This window comes from Moschus berezovskii, chromosome 21, assembly GCF_049115385.1.
Source record: "Moschus berezovskii isolate FMDL1 chromosome 21, NW_MosBer_1.0, whole genome shotgun sequence".
NCBI lineage: Eukaryota > Metazoa > Chordata > Mammalia > Artiodactyla > Moschidae > Moschus > Moschus berezovskii.
In genome coordinates, this window is record NC_142480.1 from 10,877,987 (window position 1) to 10,896,225 (window position 18,239).

Genomic DNA, 18,239 nt, shown 5'->3' on the forward strand with positions numbered 1-18,239 from the left:
AAGAGATGTCAGTTGTGGGTGATGTCATTGTTACTGCGTGCTCTCCCTGGGGGTCTCACAGCCCCTGCACATCAGGGGGATGAAGGGCTGTGTGTTGCTCTTATTACACACTGTGTGTTTACGGCTCTTTCACTCCTAGGAGCACCATACTGGTGGCTGATGGGGATCCTCTCTCAGGGGAGGAGGTGGAATTGGCCAGGCAGGGGAGGAACCTGGAAGTAGCTGGTCTCCCAGGTTGGGGTGCTGGGGGACAGAGGGAGTGATCCTGTGGGAGAAGGCACAGCTCAGCCGCAGGAAGGAGGGGTCCAGGGGCATGTGCAAGCAGAGGTCAGGCTTGGAGCCCCTGCAAGTGAGCACCAGGGCACATCCCAGGCCCTGAGGAGGAAGGAGTGAACCTTGACCTGGATCCAGAGCCCCAGGAAGTGGTCATCGGCAGCAAGGCCCCTCCCAGTTCCAGTCTTGAGGTCCAGTGGGCTTGGTCACAGGCACAAAGCCTGCTCCTGGGCCGGCTGGTGAGGCTGAGGCAGAGGGGCCCAGAGGTGGGGTGGGCTGAACGTGTGTGGTAGGTTGGGGGACTTGGCCTTGGGGCCCAGCAGCAGGGTGGAGACACACAGGAAAGCATCCAGTCCAAGAAAGGTGCTTTACTGTTCTGTGGCTCAGAGCCTCCTTGTCACCAAGACATACAGCCCCTGTGCACCTGAAGACCCTAGCATTGTCGCTGTCACCTTTCAAGGATGAGCAGATGGGGCCAGGCAGGGGGCGGGGCGTGCCTCGGTACACTGGGGCCCGGCTGCTCCCAGGGACCTGGGCACCCAGCTCCTTAGGGAGGAGGGGAGCTCTAGGCTTCCTTGGGGTTGGTGACTTTGCCCAAAAAGATGATGCTCTGAGTGTCTTTGCAGAATATGGAAATCAGAAAGGGCCTGTGGAAACTGACAGTTAACGCGTGCAAGGATGAAGTCATCATTCTGACAGCTGTGACAGCAGCTCCTTCCGTGCCCTCCTCGCCCACATCGAGCACGGCCTTGTGGACCACCTGTGGGGACACCAGAGCATTACCCGCTGGAGACGGGGAGGTGGGGTGTGAGCAGGGGCCTGAGCGCCTCTGGGGACCGATATTCATCCACCTGCTCCTGGTCTGTCAACCTGTTCAATCTGTCTGACTTCCCATCTAACTATCAGCTGGTTTGCTGCTGTGATCCATGGATGTGGACAGTGAAGCTGAGAGTCCTGGGCCCAGGGTCAGAGAGGCAAAGAGCGGGGGCTCCTGGATCTGGATCCCTCTCTGTCTGCTGTCCCCCAAGTACCCTCTAGTGTAGGGGGAGGGGCCAGCTGGAGGCATTTTTCATGCAGGGAACCGTCCACAGTCCTTCCATCCCGAAGTTGCAGATGAGCGGCACTGCTTTCTGCGCCACTGTGGCCCCAGCTGACGTGTCCCTGAGCCCTCAGCTTCCTCGCTTAGGATTGGCTTCCCAGCCCTGGACCACGAGGCCCCATGGCCCCTGTGTGTCCTTTACCAGGTCCTCTGGCAGGTGGGGTGCAGGGGAGACTGCAGGGCTGTCCGGCCACCCCCATTCGTTCTAACTTCTCTGCTTCTAGGATGGCAGCACCAGGACCCCTGGCGTCCTTCCTGCCTGCTCTGAGTGTATATTCATCACGATGGCCCTGAGCCATTGTTAGTAGCTCTTACCTGCTCTGCCAGTTTCTTTCTGCTGGGTAAGAACTACCACCATATCTTATAGATGAAAAAAGCTAAGGGCCACAGGACTTTAACTATTTGCCTCTTTAAGTAGAGCTTGGCATGGGGCCCACTGATTCCACTCCAGGGGAATTCTTTCCCAATGATGGACTCCTGGTCACATTATATTTCAGGGAAAGTAGGGACAACTCCCAATATGATTATAACCCAGTCCTGGGGAGGTGACTGATTTATAGGAAATTCAATGAATTTGCAAATTCAGAATTAGCCCAACATCTGCCTTTCTGCCTCCATTTAAGCTCCTATAAAAAGGATGAATTGTCCAAAGTTTATACCTGGGAAACTGCCAGCTTGTGGTCATTTGTGATTCCTGAGAAGTCTGCATCGTTGGTGAAGATTTTCTTCATACCCAGCTGGGAAAGGATGTCTTTCAGCTGGTAGTTGCTGGAGATGGAAAACCTTGGCAGGCTGAGTTTATCTATATGTCTAGGAAATGAGAAAGATAAACTTGAACTCATGCTGGACACGGTGTCTGCCTTTCTTCCACCTCACAGCTTGATCTTTTGTGGTTTCATCTCCAGCCACCTCCTTAACACTGGAAAGATGAACTTCCTTCCTCAGTGTCTAGACCCCTCAGGCTAACTCTCCTTAACTCCTAATTATGTACTCCTGACTGCAGGAGTCTAATGTCCCTAGGGCTGGGGCCGTGGTATTGCCAACACAAGTCCCTGCCTCTCCCCTGCAAGCCCGCAGGGCAAGGAAAATACCCTCCTCCAACAGGGATTTCACAATTGCTAGGAGATTGTGCCCAGGAGGCTGCTCCACAGGCACCAGGAAGGCTTCCTGCAGGAGGTGGCATGGAGCCAGAGTCCCAGGGGAGGGGACGGATCTGACTGGGTGAAGAGGAGCCTAGGAGGAGATGGATGCACTTGCAGGAATGTGGGAAGCCAGAGGGGCTGCTCCACAGCACAAGGGCAGCCTGAGTGTAGGTGGCAGGGAAGGAAGGAGCTGAACGGGGGCTTGGAGGGGACATGGGGGACTGGGGGCTGCAGTCAAGGGACTTGGGGACATGAATCATCCAATTCAGAGTCTCCATCTGGCCTTCCCAGTTGAGGACAGGGCAGTTTCAGCTTCTGAGCAGAGCCGCCAGCAGGTTCTTGGAGCAAGAGATGCTGTCTCCCACCCCGAGGCCTCCCTCCCTCTCTCTGTATTTCCCTTAAGACTCTTGTCAGGGTGTCTGGTCTTAGATGCCAAATATGAGGAGGCTGAGACTCCCCTTCAGCTGTGGGGTGCCCCTGCACAGCTGCCCACACCCCCCTCCCTACCCGCCCCTGCAGACCCTTGCCCAGCACTGCCTCTCCCTCTCTTGTCCCCCTGAGATCGGTCTCCTGAACCCCACCTCCCGGCCTGTGTGTCTACCCTCAGTTTACCCTGAACTCGACCCCTCCCCACACTTCCTGCTCCTCCTGGTCCAGCCCCCAGCGCCCTCCCCTGGGTGACCCCACTGGGCTCCTGGTGGCCTCCCTGCCTCCATGCTTGTCCTCTGCTGTCTGCTGTCCACTCAGCACCCTTGGTGATTCTTCTAAAACATCACTCAGATCTTTTACTCTTTGACTCAAAACCTTGTGATGAGTTTCCATTTCCCTTAGACGCTGGGGGAGTCAAGGGGTCTGCAAGACTCCAACTGACCTTAGTCCTCCCTGAGGACCCCGACCTCTCCTAGCTTCCTCCTCACTCCCCTGCTCTCCTGCTCTGGCCTCACTAATTCTCAACCACACCAGGCTTGCTCCTGCCTCAGAGGCTTTGCGCCGGCTGTTCCTTTGGTCAGTGATGCTTTTCCCCGCGACATCTGCATGACTCAGTCCCTCACCTCAAACATCATCTAAGGGCTATCCTAATTATAATCACAAACTACCTCTAGGTCCAATTTTCCTTCTCTTTTTCCTTTATTTTCCCTCACCTCCCATTTCCCATCTGAGTACAAAATTATTTAGTTATTTATTTCTTATCCGTCTCCCCCAATTACAGATGAAGTGCCATGAAGGTGGGGAATTTAGTGTTTTATTTGCCGACTCAGGATCTAAATTATTCCCTTAGACATAGCATGGTCCTCATTAATTAATTCAACCAGTGCTAAGTGGATGAATGAACAAATGAGTGGCTATGGTGGAAAGACAGCTTGTCCTCAGAGCCTGTCTCACCTGAGCCCTCACCTGATCCCGATTCTCTCTCTTCCTCTCCACTGTCGGAAGGGGGAGCCAAAGAAAGAATTGCATGAGCATTGGGTGTCGTGCTGAGAATCCTCCTGACTCAACACATGTTGATGTGAGAGGAACCCTCAGTCCCCTTGCCCTCCCCTCCTCCGATGTCATCAACGTATGGAAGGAAAAATGTTGGCTCCAAGTCCCTAAGGTAGCAAAGGGCAAAGTCATCTCAGTACAGGTTCTCCCACCACTGTCCCGGCCCTGGACATTCCTGAGGCCCTGTTGCTGGGGGTCAGGAGTCAGGGAAGAGGGGGCCGGACCAAGAAGGCAGGTGAACGCACAGCTCCGGGTCCCGGGGAGTCACCTGGGCTGCAGGGAGTCTCGCCACCGCGTCAGCGTCTCCGGGATCAGCTTGGCTTCCAGGTCCTGCATTTTGCCCTCGTCGGGGAGGATGAAGAGGGCGCTGTCGTTGCTGGTGTACATGAGCTCCACCAGCGTGCAGCCCAGCTCCTCGTCCCGGAAGTAAGGGGTTTCCAGGCCAAGGGTCATCATGGGCACCTCCACCGTCTTGTTCTCGCTCACATCGAACTCTGAGTCGTAAGTGCGGTGAGGATCAAATTGCGTCTTCCACTGGGCTGGAGAAGAAGGAATAGACGAGGTCTCTGTGAGTACAAGGGCTGCATCCTGTCCCTCTTCTGCCCTGGTCTCTCGTGAGGAAGACCCTCCCCGCACCAGCTGCGCCCCTGTAGCTTGTGCCTCTAGGGGTGGGCCTGCCAGGTGTGACCATACACCTGGGCAGATGGGTACACCCTTGGGGACGGGGGTGAACCCCACAGGTCAGGGTTGAGAAGTGGGGCATGAAATAAACCTGCTTAGTTGTGCTCCACAGGAAATCGACAGGAATGTGGAAGGCAAAGGAGAGATGGGGGTGAGTCTGTGTCTGGGGACAAATGGGACCTCCTGGTTCTTCAAGAGAACATGTTAGTGACCAGGGGTTAGTCATTGGCTTTTCAGGGAGGACACACATCCCCACAGCCTTCTGAGCCCGGCTGGAGCAGGAGCCACATGGGGACCCAGAGGGCAGAGCGGGGTCAACAGAGGACAGGACTTGGGTCTCCAGCCAGGAGAATGAATCCTCTCTGAGGCCGGGACTTCTAGAGGAGTTTAGGGCTCTGGGGCTTCATGGAATGTGTATCCATCCCCACCTCCTGCTTTGTTTCCACCCCTGCCTGTGTCCTCAAGGTTAGAGGCAGGGTAGACGGAAAGGGAGGCTGCCTGGGGTGACCCTGGGGAAGAGATTTGTAAGGAGAAGGTCCTAAGGTGGAATAGGAAAGGGAAGCACAGAAAACTCAAAAAACAACCATAGCAGGACAGGCCTGGATTCGTTTTTAAGAATAATTCAGTTCTAAACTTTAATTTACAGACAATTATGGTGGCCCAAGAGGGCTGTTCTGGACTTTGCCAGAAGTCCCCAGTTCTGGACTAACTTGTCTCCAAGAGCTGGTGTCTCTTACACAGCTGACCACTTCCTGACTTGCTAATCCATCTCTGGGTCCCTCTTTGCCCTTCTTGCTCCCTGTGTGAAATCCACCTGCCTCTACTTCGGCCCCCTTGTGAATATCTGGGACTGGGCATCAGACCAGCTTGAAGCTGGGAGAGGTTCCTGTCTAGGAGGCCCCCTTCTGCAGAGGCTGCTCCCGGATGGTGGCCTGGCCTGTTCCACCCTAAGTTGATAGAAGGGCACAAATGAAGACCCTGGGGACGCGCAGGCTCCTCAGAGTCTGTCTCACCATGAAGACCACCAGCCTTACTGGGAGCCTCCAGAGACTAAGTCCCCAGGCAGGTCAGAACCAGCCCACGGTAGGCACAGCTGAGGGATCCTGAGGGCTCCAACACCACCTCATCAGGAAGGACATACACAAGGTGATGGGAAAGGGAAGATCCTTCCTCTAGCAGCCGGGTAAGGTTAAGTCAAAACAAAACTCTCCCTCTGCGTCAGACAACGGGATAGTAGCGCCCCTGCACTAATGTCCTGTAATGACCATTGGAGTTTGGAAAATCCCAAGACAGTCAAAGTCAATGGTTGGGGCAGAGCCTTAGTGACCAAGCCCCTTAAGCTGAGGGCAGCCTTCTCTATAGTGTTTTGCCTAATGACATTTGGCGGAGCCAGGAAATAGCCCTGAAGCCTCTGAAAATAAGTATCTGTTCCTCTAAACTCCAAACTAGGCACCCACCTTTAAAGAAGATATAATTCAACAAGATTAAATTTGTGAGCTGGTCATGATCACTGAAGAGCTTCTCAATTTTTCCATGAGTTTTATTCTTCACATATTCATTGATAAGCTTTACGGCAGCTTTGGAATCCTTGAAGTTGATGGATAAAACCTCAGAGGCATAAAAAGCCTCGGCATCTTTCCTGAACTTGTCCAGCAGCTTCAGCTCCTCCTGCACAAACATGGCGTTGCCAACACTCAGCTGCAGTTGGTTGTTGGGTCGATTGAACGTCTGCAGGATGTGCTGGAAGCCCTGGTGGATTTCTGTCTCGGGGGTCTCTGTTAGGTTGAACTTGAGACCTTCCAGGATCTCCGTCAGGGTGGGGCCACGAGCCCCCAGGGACAGGAAGGCCAAGGCTATGGAGATGCTCAGCGGGGAGAAGATGACATTCTTATTGGGGTTCTTCAAAGCCAACTGCTTGTAGAGGCTGAAGGCGAAGTCGGTGTTGCTGGAGGCTAATGAGTGGTCATCCACAGGCGCCCCTTTGTGTTGTTCTTCTGGGGTCACATTCTCTGGGAGGCAGTGGACACTGGAGCAAAGCCCAGCCACCAGGAGCCCCAGAGCCAAGTGCGGGGACATTCTCTCTGCCTTCGTGTCTGAAAAGCAAAGCTCCTTTCAGTCTCTGCGTGTCGGATGACGTCCCAACCCCCACCCACTGTCCGCTGTGGTCTCTGTTCTCTTGGGCTCTGCTACCATGTGACCTCCCAGGGGTAGGCCCCCTCCTGGGCTCCCAACACACACACGAGGAGGCTCTGGGCTCCCTCTCACCCTCTGATCAAGTGCTGTTTCCCCAGTGGAGAGATGGGGCACAGAGCGGGGAAGGGCCTTTTCCAAGGTCACACAGCAAGCAGTGGAGGAGTGGGGGTGAGGAGCCTGGGGTGCCTGGCTCCAGGGTGGGGGAAGCCGGTGACAGGTGTGAGGTGCTGTCCCGTGAGAAAGCATCCCCCTCCTGGGAGCTGACACCATCAGAGGGGCCTAGGAAGCAGGGCTCCTTTCCCACTGTGTCCCCTCTCTGTCCCCCAAGGAAGGAGCCCTGCACTGATCAGTGTACATGGCACCTCTCCCCACCTCTGAGGAGAAGGGCGTGACCTCAGGGAGGCTCTCCCGTCGAGGTTCCTGGTCACAGTGAGAGTTCAGGAGAGAGGCCGCCACAGGCAGCGGGAGCCGTGCTGGAGCCTGGCTGCCCTGAGGAGGGCTGGTGTAAAGAACAAGGAGGGTAGAGCGCTCTGCTCAGCCCCTGCCAGGTGGACACGTGGAGGGTGTTTCCAACAAGAACCTGGAAAGGCCTCCTGGTGGGGAGAAGCAGGGTGAGCTCAGAGTCTAGAGACCTGATCGAGGATCTTGTTTGGACCCCCTGTGAGTGCTGTGTGGTGACGAGCCGTGACTGACCCTCTCTGATCTCAGTTCCCACCTCCATCAAACAGGAGGAATGGCTCAGGTGACACACAGGATGAAGGTGCTGGGCTCCTAAGAGGAGTTCCAGACGTGTCACCCCCTCCACTGGCCACCCTCTCTAGGGCTCTGCAAGCCAGCCTGTGATCCCTGGGGACAGAGGACCGAGCTACTGCCCAGAAGCCTCAGGAGAGACTGAAGTCAAACTGGTGACCTCAGCAAAGAGGGCTGTTTCCCTTCAGCCTCTGCCACTCGTCTCAGGGTTCAGAGGAGAGAGGGTGCTGGGGTGAGAGGGGGAAGGGGAGACCGAGGAGGGGAGGAGGCTGAGCGGAGTCTCAGCCAGAGTCCAGGGGAAAGGCCTTCGGACAAGCCTGAGGACAGAGGTGATCAATTGCCCCAACTATTTAGTTTGCTCAGGGCTGATGCAATGGTTTCTTTCAAAAAGAGCTAAATATTTTCTTCTGAAATTATCCTGAAGGAATGGTGCTTTTTTATTTAGCCAGGTTAAGGCTCTAAACAGACTCGCCTCCCTTCTTCTTGGCCGGGGGCCCTAGAGGGACAGTGGAGCCCAGGAAACCCCCCTGGAGACCCTTCTGCCCAGAGGGACCTGATGCACTCATTCCGTCCCTAGGGCTCTCTGAGAGCAGCGCCCTGTGCCAGGCAAGGAGACGCACCTCAGGGCCCTCGGGGCAGCTCTGACCTGACGCTGGATGCACAGCTGGATGGGGCACAGCTGGCTCGAATCACAGCCCCAAACACTCAAAAGCAGAAACGTCCCCAGAAGCCCTGGTGGCACGTCCCTCCCTTTGCAGGATGAACACTGAGATCCAGAGAGAGGACTGGTCTTCAGAGGACTCAGAACCCGCCCCCCATAGACACACGTCCTCCCGCCTCCCTCCTGCTTCAGGTTTCACCCACCCCTGACCAAGGCTAGAACCACCCTGGGAAAGGGGTCCCTTGGCTCCCAGTGTGGGAGCATCTCGGATTACCTGCCTGGAAGAGCGGGATGTGGGCAGTGGATCCAGAGCCACCACCTGCCCGGATGCTGGAGTTTCCCGGGTGCTTCTGTGTATTTATCCTGCAAATGTGAAATGTAGGCGGGACAGCACAGTGTTCTGTCCTCTGACTGGAAATGGGCAGGTGACCATTCCTGGTAATGGGTTTTATTAGTTCCACTCAATCTCGTTACCAAAATTGCTTTTTCACCCTAAAAAATAACCACAAAATTAGCACACACAAAAAAGCCTATCCTGTGTTAGAGTTTTCTTCGTTTATAAAATACTCATTGAGGAACATGTGACAACTCAGAAAACATCAAATGGGCAATTGAAATTTTCTCCAAATTATTGTTCTTTTTAAAGAGTTATTGACTCTTATTAGTGTTTTATTCCTGTTTCTGATATCCTTATTGAGGATCATGTAGAAACCCCAAAAATGTAAAGAAGAGCTTGGAAACCCCTAGAACTCCATTTCCCAGGGAAATCCTAAGTTAACATTGTGTTGTGTGTCTTTATTGGTCAATTTTCTTTGAAGTGTGTATGTATGCACATGTCTTTATGTGATAGGACTCTCCAAACACAAACTCACACATGTTTTTCTTTGTTTTATTTTTCATTTTGCTGTGCTAGGTCTTAGTTGAGGCAGGTGGGATCTTCAGTTTTGGCATGTGGGATGGGGTCAAACCCAGGCCCTCTGCATTGGGGGTGCTGAGTCTTAGCCCACAGACCACCAGGGAAGGCCCTCACACATGGTTGCTAATATGCTCTAAGCTATTTGTTTGCAGCTTGAGGCACTCCTTTCTTATTCCCACAGGGCTGATGTGAGCCTGAGGACCCCAGAGAATGTCAGGAGCTCAAGTGTCTGGGGCCACTGGTCTCGGCCTTGACCTTCACCCTTCTGCCCTTCACTATTGGTTCAACGTAAGAGCTGGTTGTCCTCCACCCCTGATATTGATGTCTTAGATGTCTCATTGAGCCAATCTCAGGTATTCTCTGGGCTCAGGGAATAAACCTACCCATTCATCCCTCATAGTCGTCACCCTCGAGCTATGACAACCCCTGACAGACCCCTGGGGACCACTGGGGGTTCCATCAAGCACAGTTTGCAAACCGCTGGCTTCGTGGTGAGGTTATGGCTTTTACACGAAGTAACCTTCAATTCTGAAAGTACTATTCACCAGCTGTTTGAATCCAGGCAATTTACCAGAAATCGACCAACCTTAAATTCTTCAACTCTAAAATGTAGATAACAACACTTCCCTGACTAGAAAGGGGTGGGAGGACATCTCTGTGAAGATTTAGTCAAATAATACTGAATGTGAGCTCTAATAGAACAACTTTTTTGCTGTTGTTTTGCATAGTGTGGCATCGTTTGTTGTCCAGATGCTAAGTTGTGTCCAACTCTTTGTGACACCATGGACTGCAGCACGCCAGAATTCCCTGTCCTTCACTATCTCCCAGAGTTTGCTCAAATTCATGTCCATTGAGTCGGTGATGCCATCCAACCATTTCATCCTCTGTTGTCCCCTTCTCCTCCTGGCTTCAATCTTTTCCAGCATCAGAGTCTTTTCCAATGAATCTGCTCTTATCAGGTGAGAGGGACTGGAGGGACTGAGCTTCAGCATCAGTCCCTCCAGTGAATATTCAGGGTTAATTTTCTTTAGGATTGACAGGTTTGATCTCCATGATGTCCAAGGGACTTCTGCATCATTACAGAACTTAAAAAACATTCAGTGACAGAAAGGCACTGAGATGATCAAGAAGAGTTTGGTCTCATCCTTCCTGAAATCATGATCTATGTCCTTTCAGTCTCCGGATATTTCCAGAACTGACTGCATAATTTTAAGTTACGGAAAATCACAAAGAAAATAGACATGAAAACAAAGTTGCAGTCTACTTTTCTTTTGTAAGTCCAGATGTAAATAGCGGGTTGACAAGGTAATTCCATGTTGTAAGGGACTCAGGATACTTCTATCCCTCATGATCTTTGCCAGGTCCCAGATGGCTCTTTGCCACATCCACCTTCTGTTTAACAGGAGAGCAAGGGATAGGGCTTCCCGCATAGCTCAGTTGGTTAAGAATCCACCTGCAATGCAGAAGACCCCGGTTCGATTCCTGGGTTGGAAAGATCCGCTGGAGAAGGGATAGGTCACCCACTCCAGTATTTTTGGGCTTCCCCTGTGGTTCAGCTGGTAAGGAATCTGCCTGCATTATGGGAGACCTGGGTTCAATCCCTGGGTTAGGAAGATCTAGAGAAGGGAACGGCTACCCACTCCAGTATTCTGGCCTGGAGAATTCCATGGACTGTATAGTCCATGGGGTTGCAAAGAGTCGGACATGACTGAGCAACTTTCACTATCACTTCAGGACTTCTCTTATAGCTCAGTTGGTTAAGAATCTGCCTGCTATGCAGGAGACCGGGTTTGATTCCCAGGTCAGGAAGATCCCCTGGAGAAGGAAATGGCAACCCATTTCAGTATTCTTGCCTGGAGAATCCCATGGACTGAGGAGCCTGCCAGACTACAGTCCATGGGGTCGCAAGAGTTGGACACGGCTTTGTGACTAAACCAAGGGATAAAAGGAAAGGCACCCTGCTTTTTGAGAGAAATTGTCTAAATATCACCTGCTTTATTTCTACTTCTGTTCCATTGGCCAGAGCTTGATCCTAGGGCTATATCTAGCTGTAAGGAGGCTGTGCTGTGAGGTCAATATTCTACGTTGGATAACCCATGTCACAGCTGAAAATGGGAGGCTTATTTCTCAAGAGAAAATGAGAATGGACACGCATCATGACTTCTAACCTTGCCACCATGTTTTACCGGAGTGTTCCCTAGTCTTCTGGCCCCAGGGGAGTCATCGTTTTTCTTAATGCTCTCATTAGGCTGTAGAGAAGGCTGTGACATGAACATCCTACATGAATGGTGGTTGTTGGATTCCATAAATGTTCTGTACCAATTGGTCTGCTGGTCCCAAATATTGGTACAGGATATTTCTGCAGTTCAACAACCACCATTCATGTAGGATGGTCATGTCGCGGTCTTGTCTGTGGCCTAACGAGAGGATAATTTGTAATGATCCAGAATCCATTGGCTCCTCATCTTTGAAGTGAACCCCTTCAGAAAATCTCTCAATAGCCACTAAGACTACAGGACCACTGGAGCCTGTTTACCTCCTCAGTCTTCAATCCTTTTTCAACATTCTATCCTCCAAGGGACCCCAGGCTTATTTCTGAACCACACAAAAGGAGTTAAAAAGGAAATTAGGGACCTACTGTTGTGTTAAAAGATAATTTTGTTCTCTTGTGGTATACCACTCCAATCTTTCCTTCCATCATATCAATTTTCCTTTTTTTCTTGTGTTAAATCTAACAATCTCTTATCAGGACTCTTGGCACTTAGAGTTCACATGAATAATCCAGGATAAACTCCTCATCTTCCATTTCAACATCCTTCAGTTAATCAAAAGTGTTAACCAATAATCCTACCATCCTCAGACCCCTTTTTTCAGCATAAAGGTGACATTCATAAATTTTAGGGAATTTGAACATGGCTATATTTTGATAACCTATTTTTCAACTTGTCACCAAAAAAAGGGAAATAAAGAACCCTCAAATGTTTTATGAAGAGAGGAAGAGAGAAAGTGCATGTGGAAAAAAAAATATTTTTAATGGCCTCATCTTATTCAGTTCAGTTCAGTCGCTCAGTCGTGTCCAACTCTTTGCGACCCCATGAATCACAGCACGCCAGGCCTCCCTGTCCATCACCAACTCCCAGAGTTCACTCAAACTCATGTCCATCGAGTCGGTGATGCCATTAAGCCATCTCATTCTCTGTCGTCCCCGTCTCCTCCCGCCCCCAATCCTTCCCAGCATCAGAGTCTTTTCCAGTGAATCAACTCATCGCATGAGGTGGCCAAAGTATTGGAGTTTCAGCTTTAGCATCAGTCCTTCCAATGAACACCCTGGACTGATCTCCTTTAGAATGGACTGGTTGAACCTCCTTGCAGTCCAAGGGACTCTCAAGAGTCTTCTCCAACACCACAGTTCAAAAGCATCAATTCTTCGGCACTCAGCTTTCTTCACAGTCCAACTCTCACATCCATACACGACCACTGGAAAAACCATAGCCTTGACTAGACGGCAAAGTAATGCCGTCTTTGGTTGGCAAAGTAATGTTTCTGCTTTTTAATATACTATCTACACTGGTCATAACTTTCCTTCCAAGGAGTAAGCGTCTTTTAATTTCATGGCTGCAATCAGCATCTGCAGTGATTTTGGAGCCCAAAAAAATAAAGTCTGACACTGGTTCCACCATTTCCCCATCTATTTCCCATGAAGTGATGGGACCAGATGCCATGATCTTAGTTTTCTGAATGTTGAGCTTCAAGCCAACCTTTTCACTCTCCTCTTTCACTTTCATCAAGAGGCTTTTGAGTTCCTCTTCACTTTCTGCCATAAGGGTGGTGTCATCTGCATATCTGAGGTTATTGATATTTCTCCCGGCAATCTTGATTCCAGCTTGTCCTTCTTCTAGCCCAGCGTTCCTCATGATGTACTCTGCATATAAGTTAAATAAGCAGGGTGACAATATACAACCTTGACGTACTCCTTTTCCTATTTGGAACCAGTCTGTTGTTCCATGTCCAGTTCTAACTGTTGCTTCCTGACCTGCATACAGGTTTCTCAAGAGGCAGTTCAGGTGGTCTGGGATTCCCATCTCTTTCAGAATGTTCCACAGTTTATTGTGATCCACATAGTCAAAGGCTTTGGCATAGTCAATGAAGCAGAAATAGACGTTTTTCTGGAACTCTCTTGCTTTCTCCATGATGCATCGGATGTTGGCAATTTGATCTCTGGTGCCTCTGCCTTTTCTAAAACCTGCTTGAACATCTGGAAGTTCACGGTTCACATATTGCTGAAGCCTGGCTTGGAGAATTTTGAGCATGACTTTACTAGCGTGTGAGATGAGTGCAATTGTGCGGTAGTTTGAACATTCTTTGGCATTGCTTTTCTTTGGGATTGGAATGAAGACTGACCTTTTCCAGTCCTGTGGCCACTGCTGAGTTTTCCAAGTTTGCTGGCATATTGAGTGCAGCACTTTCACAGCATCTTATTAGGCTGGGAAATAAACATTGGATTTAAGGCAGCAGGGAGAATAATATCCCATCCTGGTAGGAAAAAATAAGTACATTTTGATTGGAAAAAAAAGAGTTGGTATCTAATTTCTAAGGACATTTGAAACCTACACCTCATTTAGACCTTCTGGAAAAGGAAGATAAATATTAAGGGAAACAAATTTGAAAAAATGGACCAAAAGAAATTAATACAATTTTAGTCACAGTAGGAAATATAAGGAGAAGAAAAAGGAGTAAACAAAAAAGAAGTTCATCAAAAATCTAAATTATGATATCAGGAATACTTGGTAGAATATATTTTTCAAAGAGAACTAAAACATTTTTTATCTCATGATGTGGCCTTGGCAATTCCTGGCTGTATCTTTATGACCATCTCAACTGCTCTAGTGGAGGAAAAGTGACCCTTTGTGATTTCTGGTCTAACACATGGTGACTGCAGACATGAAATTAAAAGATGGTTGCTTCTTGGAAGGAAAACTAGGACAAACCTAGACAGTGTATTAAAAAGCAGAAACATCTCTTTGCTGACAAAGGTCAATATAAGCAAAACTGCTTTTTTTCCAATAGTCATGTATGGATGTGAGTTGGACCATAAAGAAGGCTGAGGTCTGAAAAATTGATGCCTTTGAACTGTGGTGTTGGAGAAGACTCTTGACAGTCCCTTGGACTGCAAGGAGATCCAAGCAGTCAATCCTAAAGGAAATCAACCCTGAATATTCATTGGAAGGACTGATGCTGAAGCTCCAATACTTTGGCCACGTGATGTGAAGAGTCAATTCTTTGGAAAATACTGATACTGGGAAAGATTGAGAGTAGGAGGATAAGGGGGCGACAGAGGATGAGATGGTTGGATGGCACCACTGACTCAACGGACATGAATTAGAGTTAACTCTGGGAGATAGTGAAGGACAACAAGAGTAATCCCAAGAAAAAGGAATGCAAAAAGGCAAAATGGTTGTCCAAGGAGGGCTTACAAATAATTGAGAAAAGAAATGACATGAAAGGCAAAGGAGAAAACAAAAGATATATCCATTTGAATGCAGAGTTCCAAAGAATGCCAAGGAGAGATAAAAAAGGCTTCCTCAGTGATCAATGCAAAGAAATAGAGGAAAACAGTAGAATGGGAAAGACTAGAGGTCTCTTCAAGAAAATTGGAGATACCAAGGGACTATTTCATGCAAAGATGGGCTCAATAAAGGACAGAAGTGGTATGGACCTAACAGAAGCAAAGGATATTAAGAAGAGGGGGAGGTGGGACCGGGACGGCTGTGGCTCGGGCGGCCTGCCCGGCTCCGGCCCAGCCGAGGCGATGCTCCCCAAGGCCGCAGGATGAGCCAGTGACTCGGCTGGCCCGGGCATGGCAGACCCCGTGGCGGGCATCACCGGCTCCGCGGCCAAGAGTGTGCGGCCATTCCGCTAGAGCGAGGCCTACGTGGAGGCCATGAGGGAGGACCTGGCGGAGTGGCTCAACGCCTTGTACGGCCTGGGTCTGCCCAGCGGGGGCGATGGCTTCCTGACGGGGCTGGCCACGGGCACCACCCTATGCCAGCATGCCAACGCCGTCACTGAGGCCGCCCGCCCCATGGCCGCCGCCCGGCCAGCCCGCGGGGTGGCCTTCCAGGCCCACAGCGTGGTGCCCGGCTCCCTCATGGCCCGAGACAACGTGGCCACCTTTATCGGCTGCTGCCGCGCGGAGCTGGGTGTTCCCGAAGCACTCATGTTCGAGATGGAGGACTTGGTGCTGCGCAAGAACGAGAAGAGCGTGGTGCTGTGCCTCTGGAGGTGGCGCGGGGCCCGCCTCGGCCTGCTGGCCCCTCGCCTCCTGCAATTCGACCAGGAGATTGAGCTGGAGCTGCGCGCCGCGCCCCCGGCCTCCAACGCCCCCAGTGCCGGGGAGGACGCCACCGAAACCGCCGCCACCCAGGGAGCTCCAGCCTGTGGGCCGCGCATGACGCCCAGCGACCTGCGCAACCTCGATGAGCTGGTGAGGTGAGGGAGATCTTGGGGCGCTGCACCTGCCCAGACCAGCTTCCCATGATCAGGGCCTCGGAGAGGAAGTACCGCGTGGGAGACTCCAGTCTGCTCGTCTTCTTGCGGGTGCTGAGGAGCCACGTGATGGTGCGCGTGGGAGGCGGCTGGGACACGCTGGAGCACTACCTGGACATGCACGGCCCATCGCCCGCCCCAGCCCAGGACCCGCAACTTCTCCCGGCAGCGAGTGTCACGCAGCCCCAGCCCCTGAGCTGGTAGCCCAGCCCCAGGAGGGGAGCGCCGGGGCTCCCGCCCAGAGGTGACACCCACTGGCAGGCCCCACTCAGGAACCGGGACCAGCTGCCCCCCCATCCCGGCTCCCGCCGGTACTCTGGGGACAGCGATTCCTCAGCCTCCTCGGCCCAGAGCGGCCCCCTTGGTGCCCGCAGTGAAGACTCAGGCACTGGCCCCCGGGGGGAGCGTCCCAGCCGGCGGGTGACCACGGGCACCCCGGCCTCCCCTAGATGGCCTCCCGCCCCGCGCAGCCAGTCCCTGGACCGGCGGGATAGGGGCGGCCGCGTGGGGCCCCAGGAGGCAGGGGAGGCCAGCTGTCGACAGGCCCCCAGCCCTGCCCGGCGGGCCGGAGTCAGAGCCCTGAAGAGCAGGCCGTGCTGCTGGTGCGTCGGACCCAGACCGGCCGCACTCCTGCGTGCCGCGGGGCAGAGGCAGTGGGGGCTCAGGCAGAAGCAGTCCCCACACTCCCTGTGCCCACAGCCCTGCAGCTCCCAGGGTCCCCAGCCCCAGTCCAGAGTTGAGCACAATCCCGGCCAGTGTCTTCCGCACACCCCTGCAGCTTGACCCAAAGCAGGAACAGCAACTGTTTCAGTGCCTGGAAGAGGAGTTCCTAGTCAACTCCCGAGCCCTTGAGGCTGCTGCTGGTGGGACCCCCAGTGGACCAGCCCCTGACCCAATTCGGGCCCCAGACCCTCCAGTTCCTGACTCAGCCTACTGTTCTTCCAGCTCCTCCTCTTCGTCCCTCAGCATCCTGGGTAGCAAGTGTGGCCAACCCGGGGACTCTGGCAGGATGGCCAACGGGCTGCCAGGGCCCCGAGGCCCAGCCCTGTCCAGCTGTTCCAATGAGGGCAGCCCTTGCCCCGGTGTAGGGGGCCCACCAGATGTACCCGGGAGTCCTCTGGCCGGCCCAGAGCCCCTGAGGACCTGGGCACGAGGCCGGATGGATGCACAGCCAGACCGAAACCCTCACGCATCCCCACACCAAGGGGCCCCCGCCGTCCACCTGGACCCACAGGGTCCGGGACCTGGCATGCCTTGCGCTCAGTCAGCCCGAGGACCGACCTGGATTCCTGGATGTGATGGATCAGCCCAGCTGCCCCCAGTCCCCTGTTCCTTCTCTTTTTCCTTTGTGGCCTTAACCCCTCTGCATCAGGGAGTGCCCCTGCCTCTTGTGGACCAGACCTCATGGGACCAGACACCTTGGGACCACATGGCACAGTGGGACTTCTGGTGTACATACCTCTTGGGGGATGAACATTGCTATTTAATTACTAATATTATTGAATGCCATAGAGGAGGCTGGGCCAGCCCAGTAAGGACTCTTCCTGAGGTCCCGTGGCCCTGCAGAGCCTGACAGTAAAGTTTTCTTCCAGCTAAAAAAAAAAAAAGAAGAGGTGGCAACAATACACAGAAGAACTATGCAGAAAAGATCTTCATGACCCAGATAATCATGATGGTGTGGTTGATCACTCACCTAGAGCCAGATATCCTGGAATGTGAAGTCAATTGGGCCTTAGGAAGCATCACTACGAACAAAGCTAGTGGAGGTGATGGAAATCCAGTTGAGCTATTTCAAATCCTAAAAGATGATGCTGTGAAAGTGCTGCACTCAATATGCCAGCAAATTTAGAAAAGTCAGCAGTGGACACAGAACTGGAAAATGTCAGTTTTCATTCCAATCCCAAAGAAAGGCAATGCCAAAGAATGCTCAAACCACCACACAATTGCACTCATCTCACATGCTAGCAAAGTAATGCTTGAAGTTCTCCAAGCCAGGCTTCAACAGTATGTGAACCGTGAACTTCCAGATGTTCGAGCTGTATGTAGAAAAGGCACAGAAACCAGAGATCAAATTGCCAACATCCATGGGATCATTGAGAAAGCAAGAGAGTTCCAGAAAAACATCTCCTTCTTCTTTATTGACTATGCCAAAGCCTTTGTGTGAATCACAATAAACTGTGGAAAATTCTTCAATAGATGGGAATACCAGACCACCTGACCTGCCTCTTGAGAAATCTGTATGCAGGTCAGGAAGCAACATTTAGAACTGGACATGGAACAACAGACTGGTTCCAAATCGGGAAAGGTGTATGTCAAGGCTGTATATTGTCACCCTGCTTATTTAACTTATATGCAGAGTACATCATGAGAAATGCCAGGCTGGATGAAGCACAAACTGGAGTCAAGATGGTTGGGAGAAATATCAATAGCCTCAGATATGCAGATGACATGACCCTTATGGCAGAAAGTGAAGAGGAACTAAAGAGCCTCTTGATG

General features: G+C 51.9%; 1 protein-coding gene and 1 pseudogene across 1 annotated transcript; one reads left to right on the plus strand and one right to left on the minus strand.

The window, feature by feature from the left end:
• Positions 1 to 475: 475 nt before the first annotated feature.
• On the minus strand, positions 476 to 8,608 carry LOC129550169 (serpin A3-7-like). The gene is made up of 5 exons (XM_055417637.2): positions 8,556 to 8,608; positions 6,135 to 6,770; positions 4,265 to 4,535; positions 2,032 to 2,182; positions 476 to 1,033 (listed from the first exon to the last, which is right to left on the minus strand). The coding sequence occupies exons 2-5, from the start codon at positions 6,751 to 6,753 to the stop codon at positions 839 to 841; spliced, it is 1,236 nt and encodes a 411-aa protein (XP_055273612.2). The 5' UTR covers positions 6,754 to 6,770; positions 8,556 to 8,608; the 3' UTR covers positions 476 to 838.
• A 6,430-nt stretch (positions 8,609 to 15,038) lies between these two features.
• On the plus strand, positions 15,039 to 17,042 carry LOC129550168 (GAS2-like protein 1 pseudogene; annotated as a pseudogene).
• Positions 17,043 to 18,239: the final 1,197 nt, after the last annotated feature.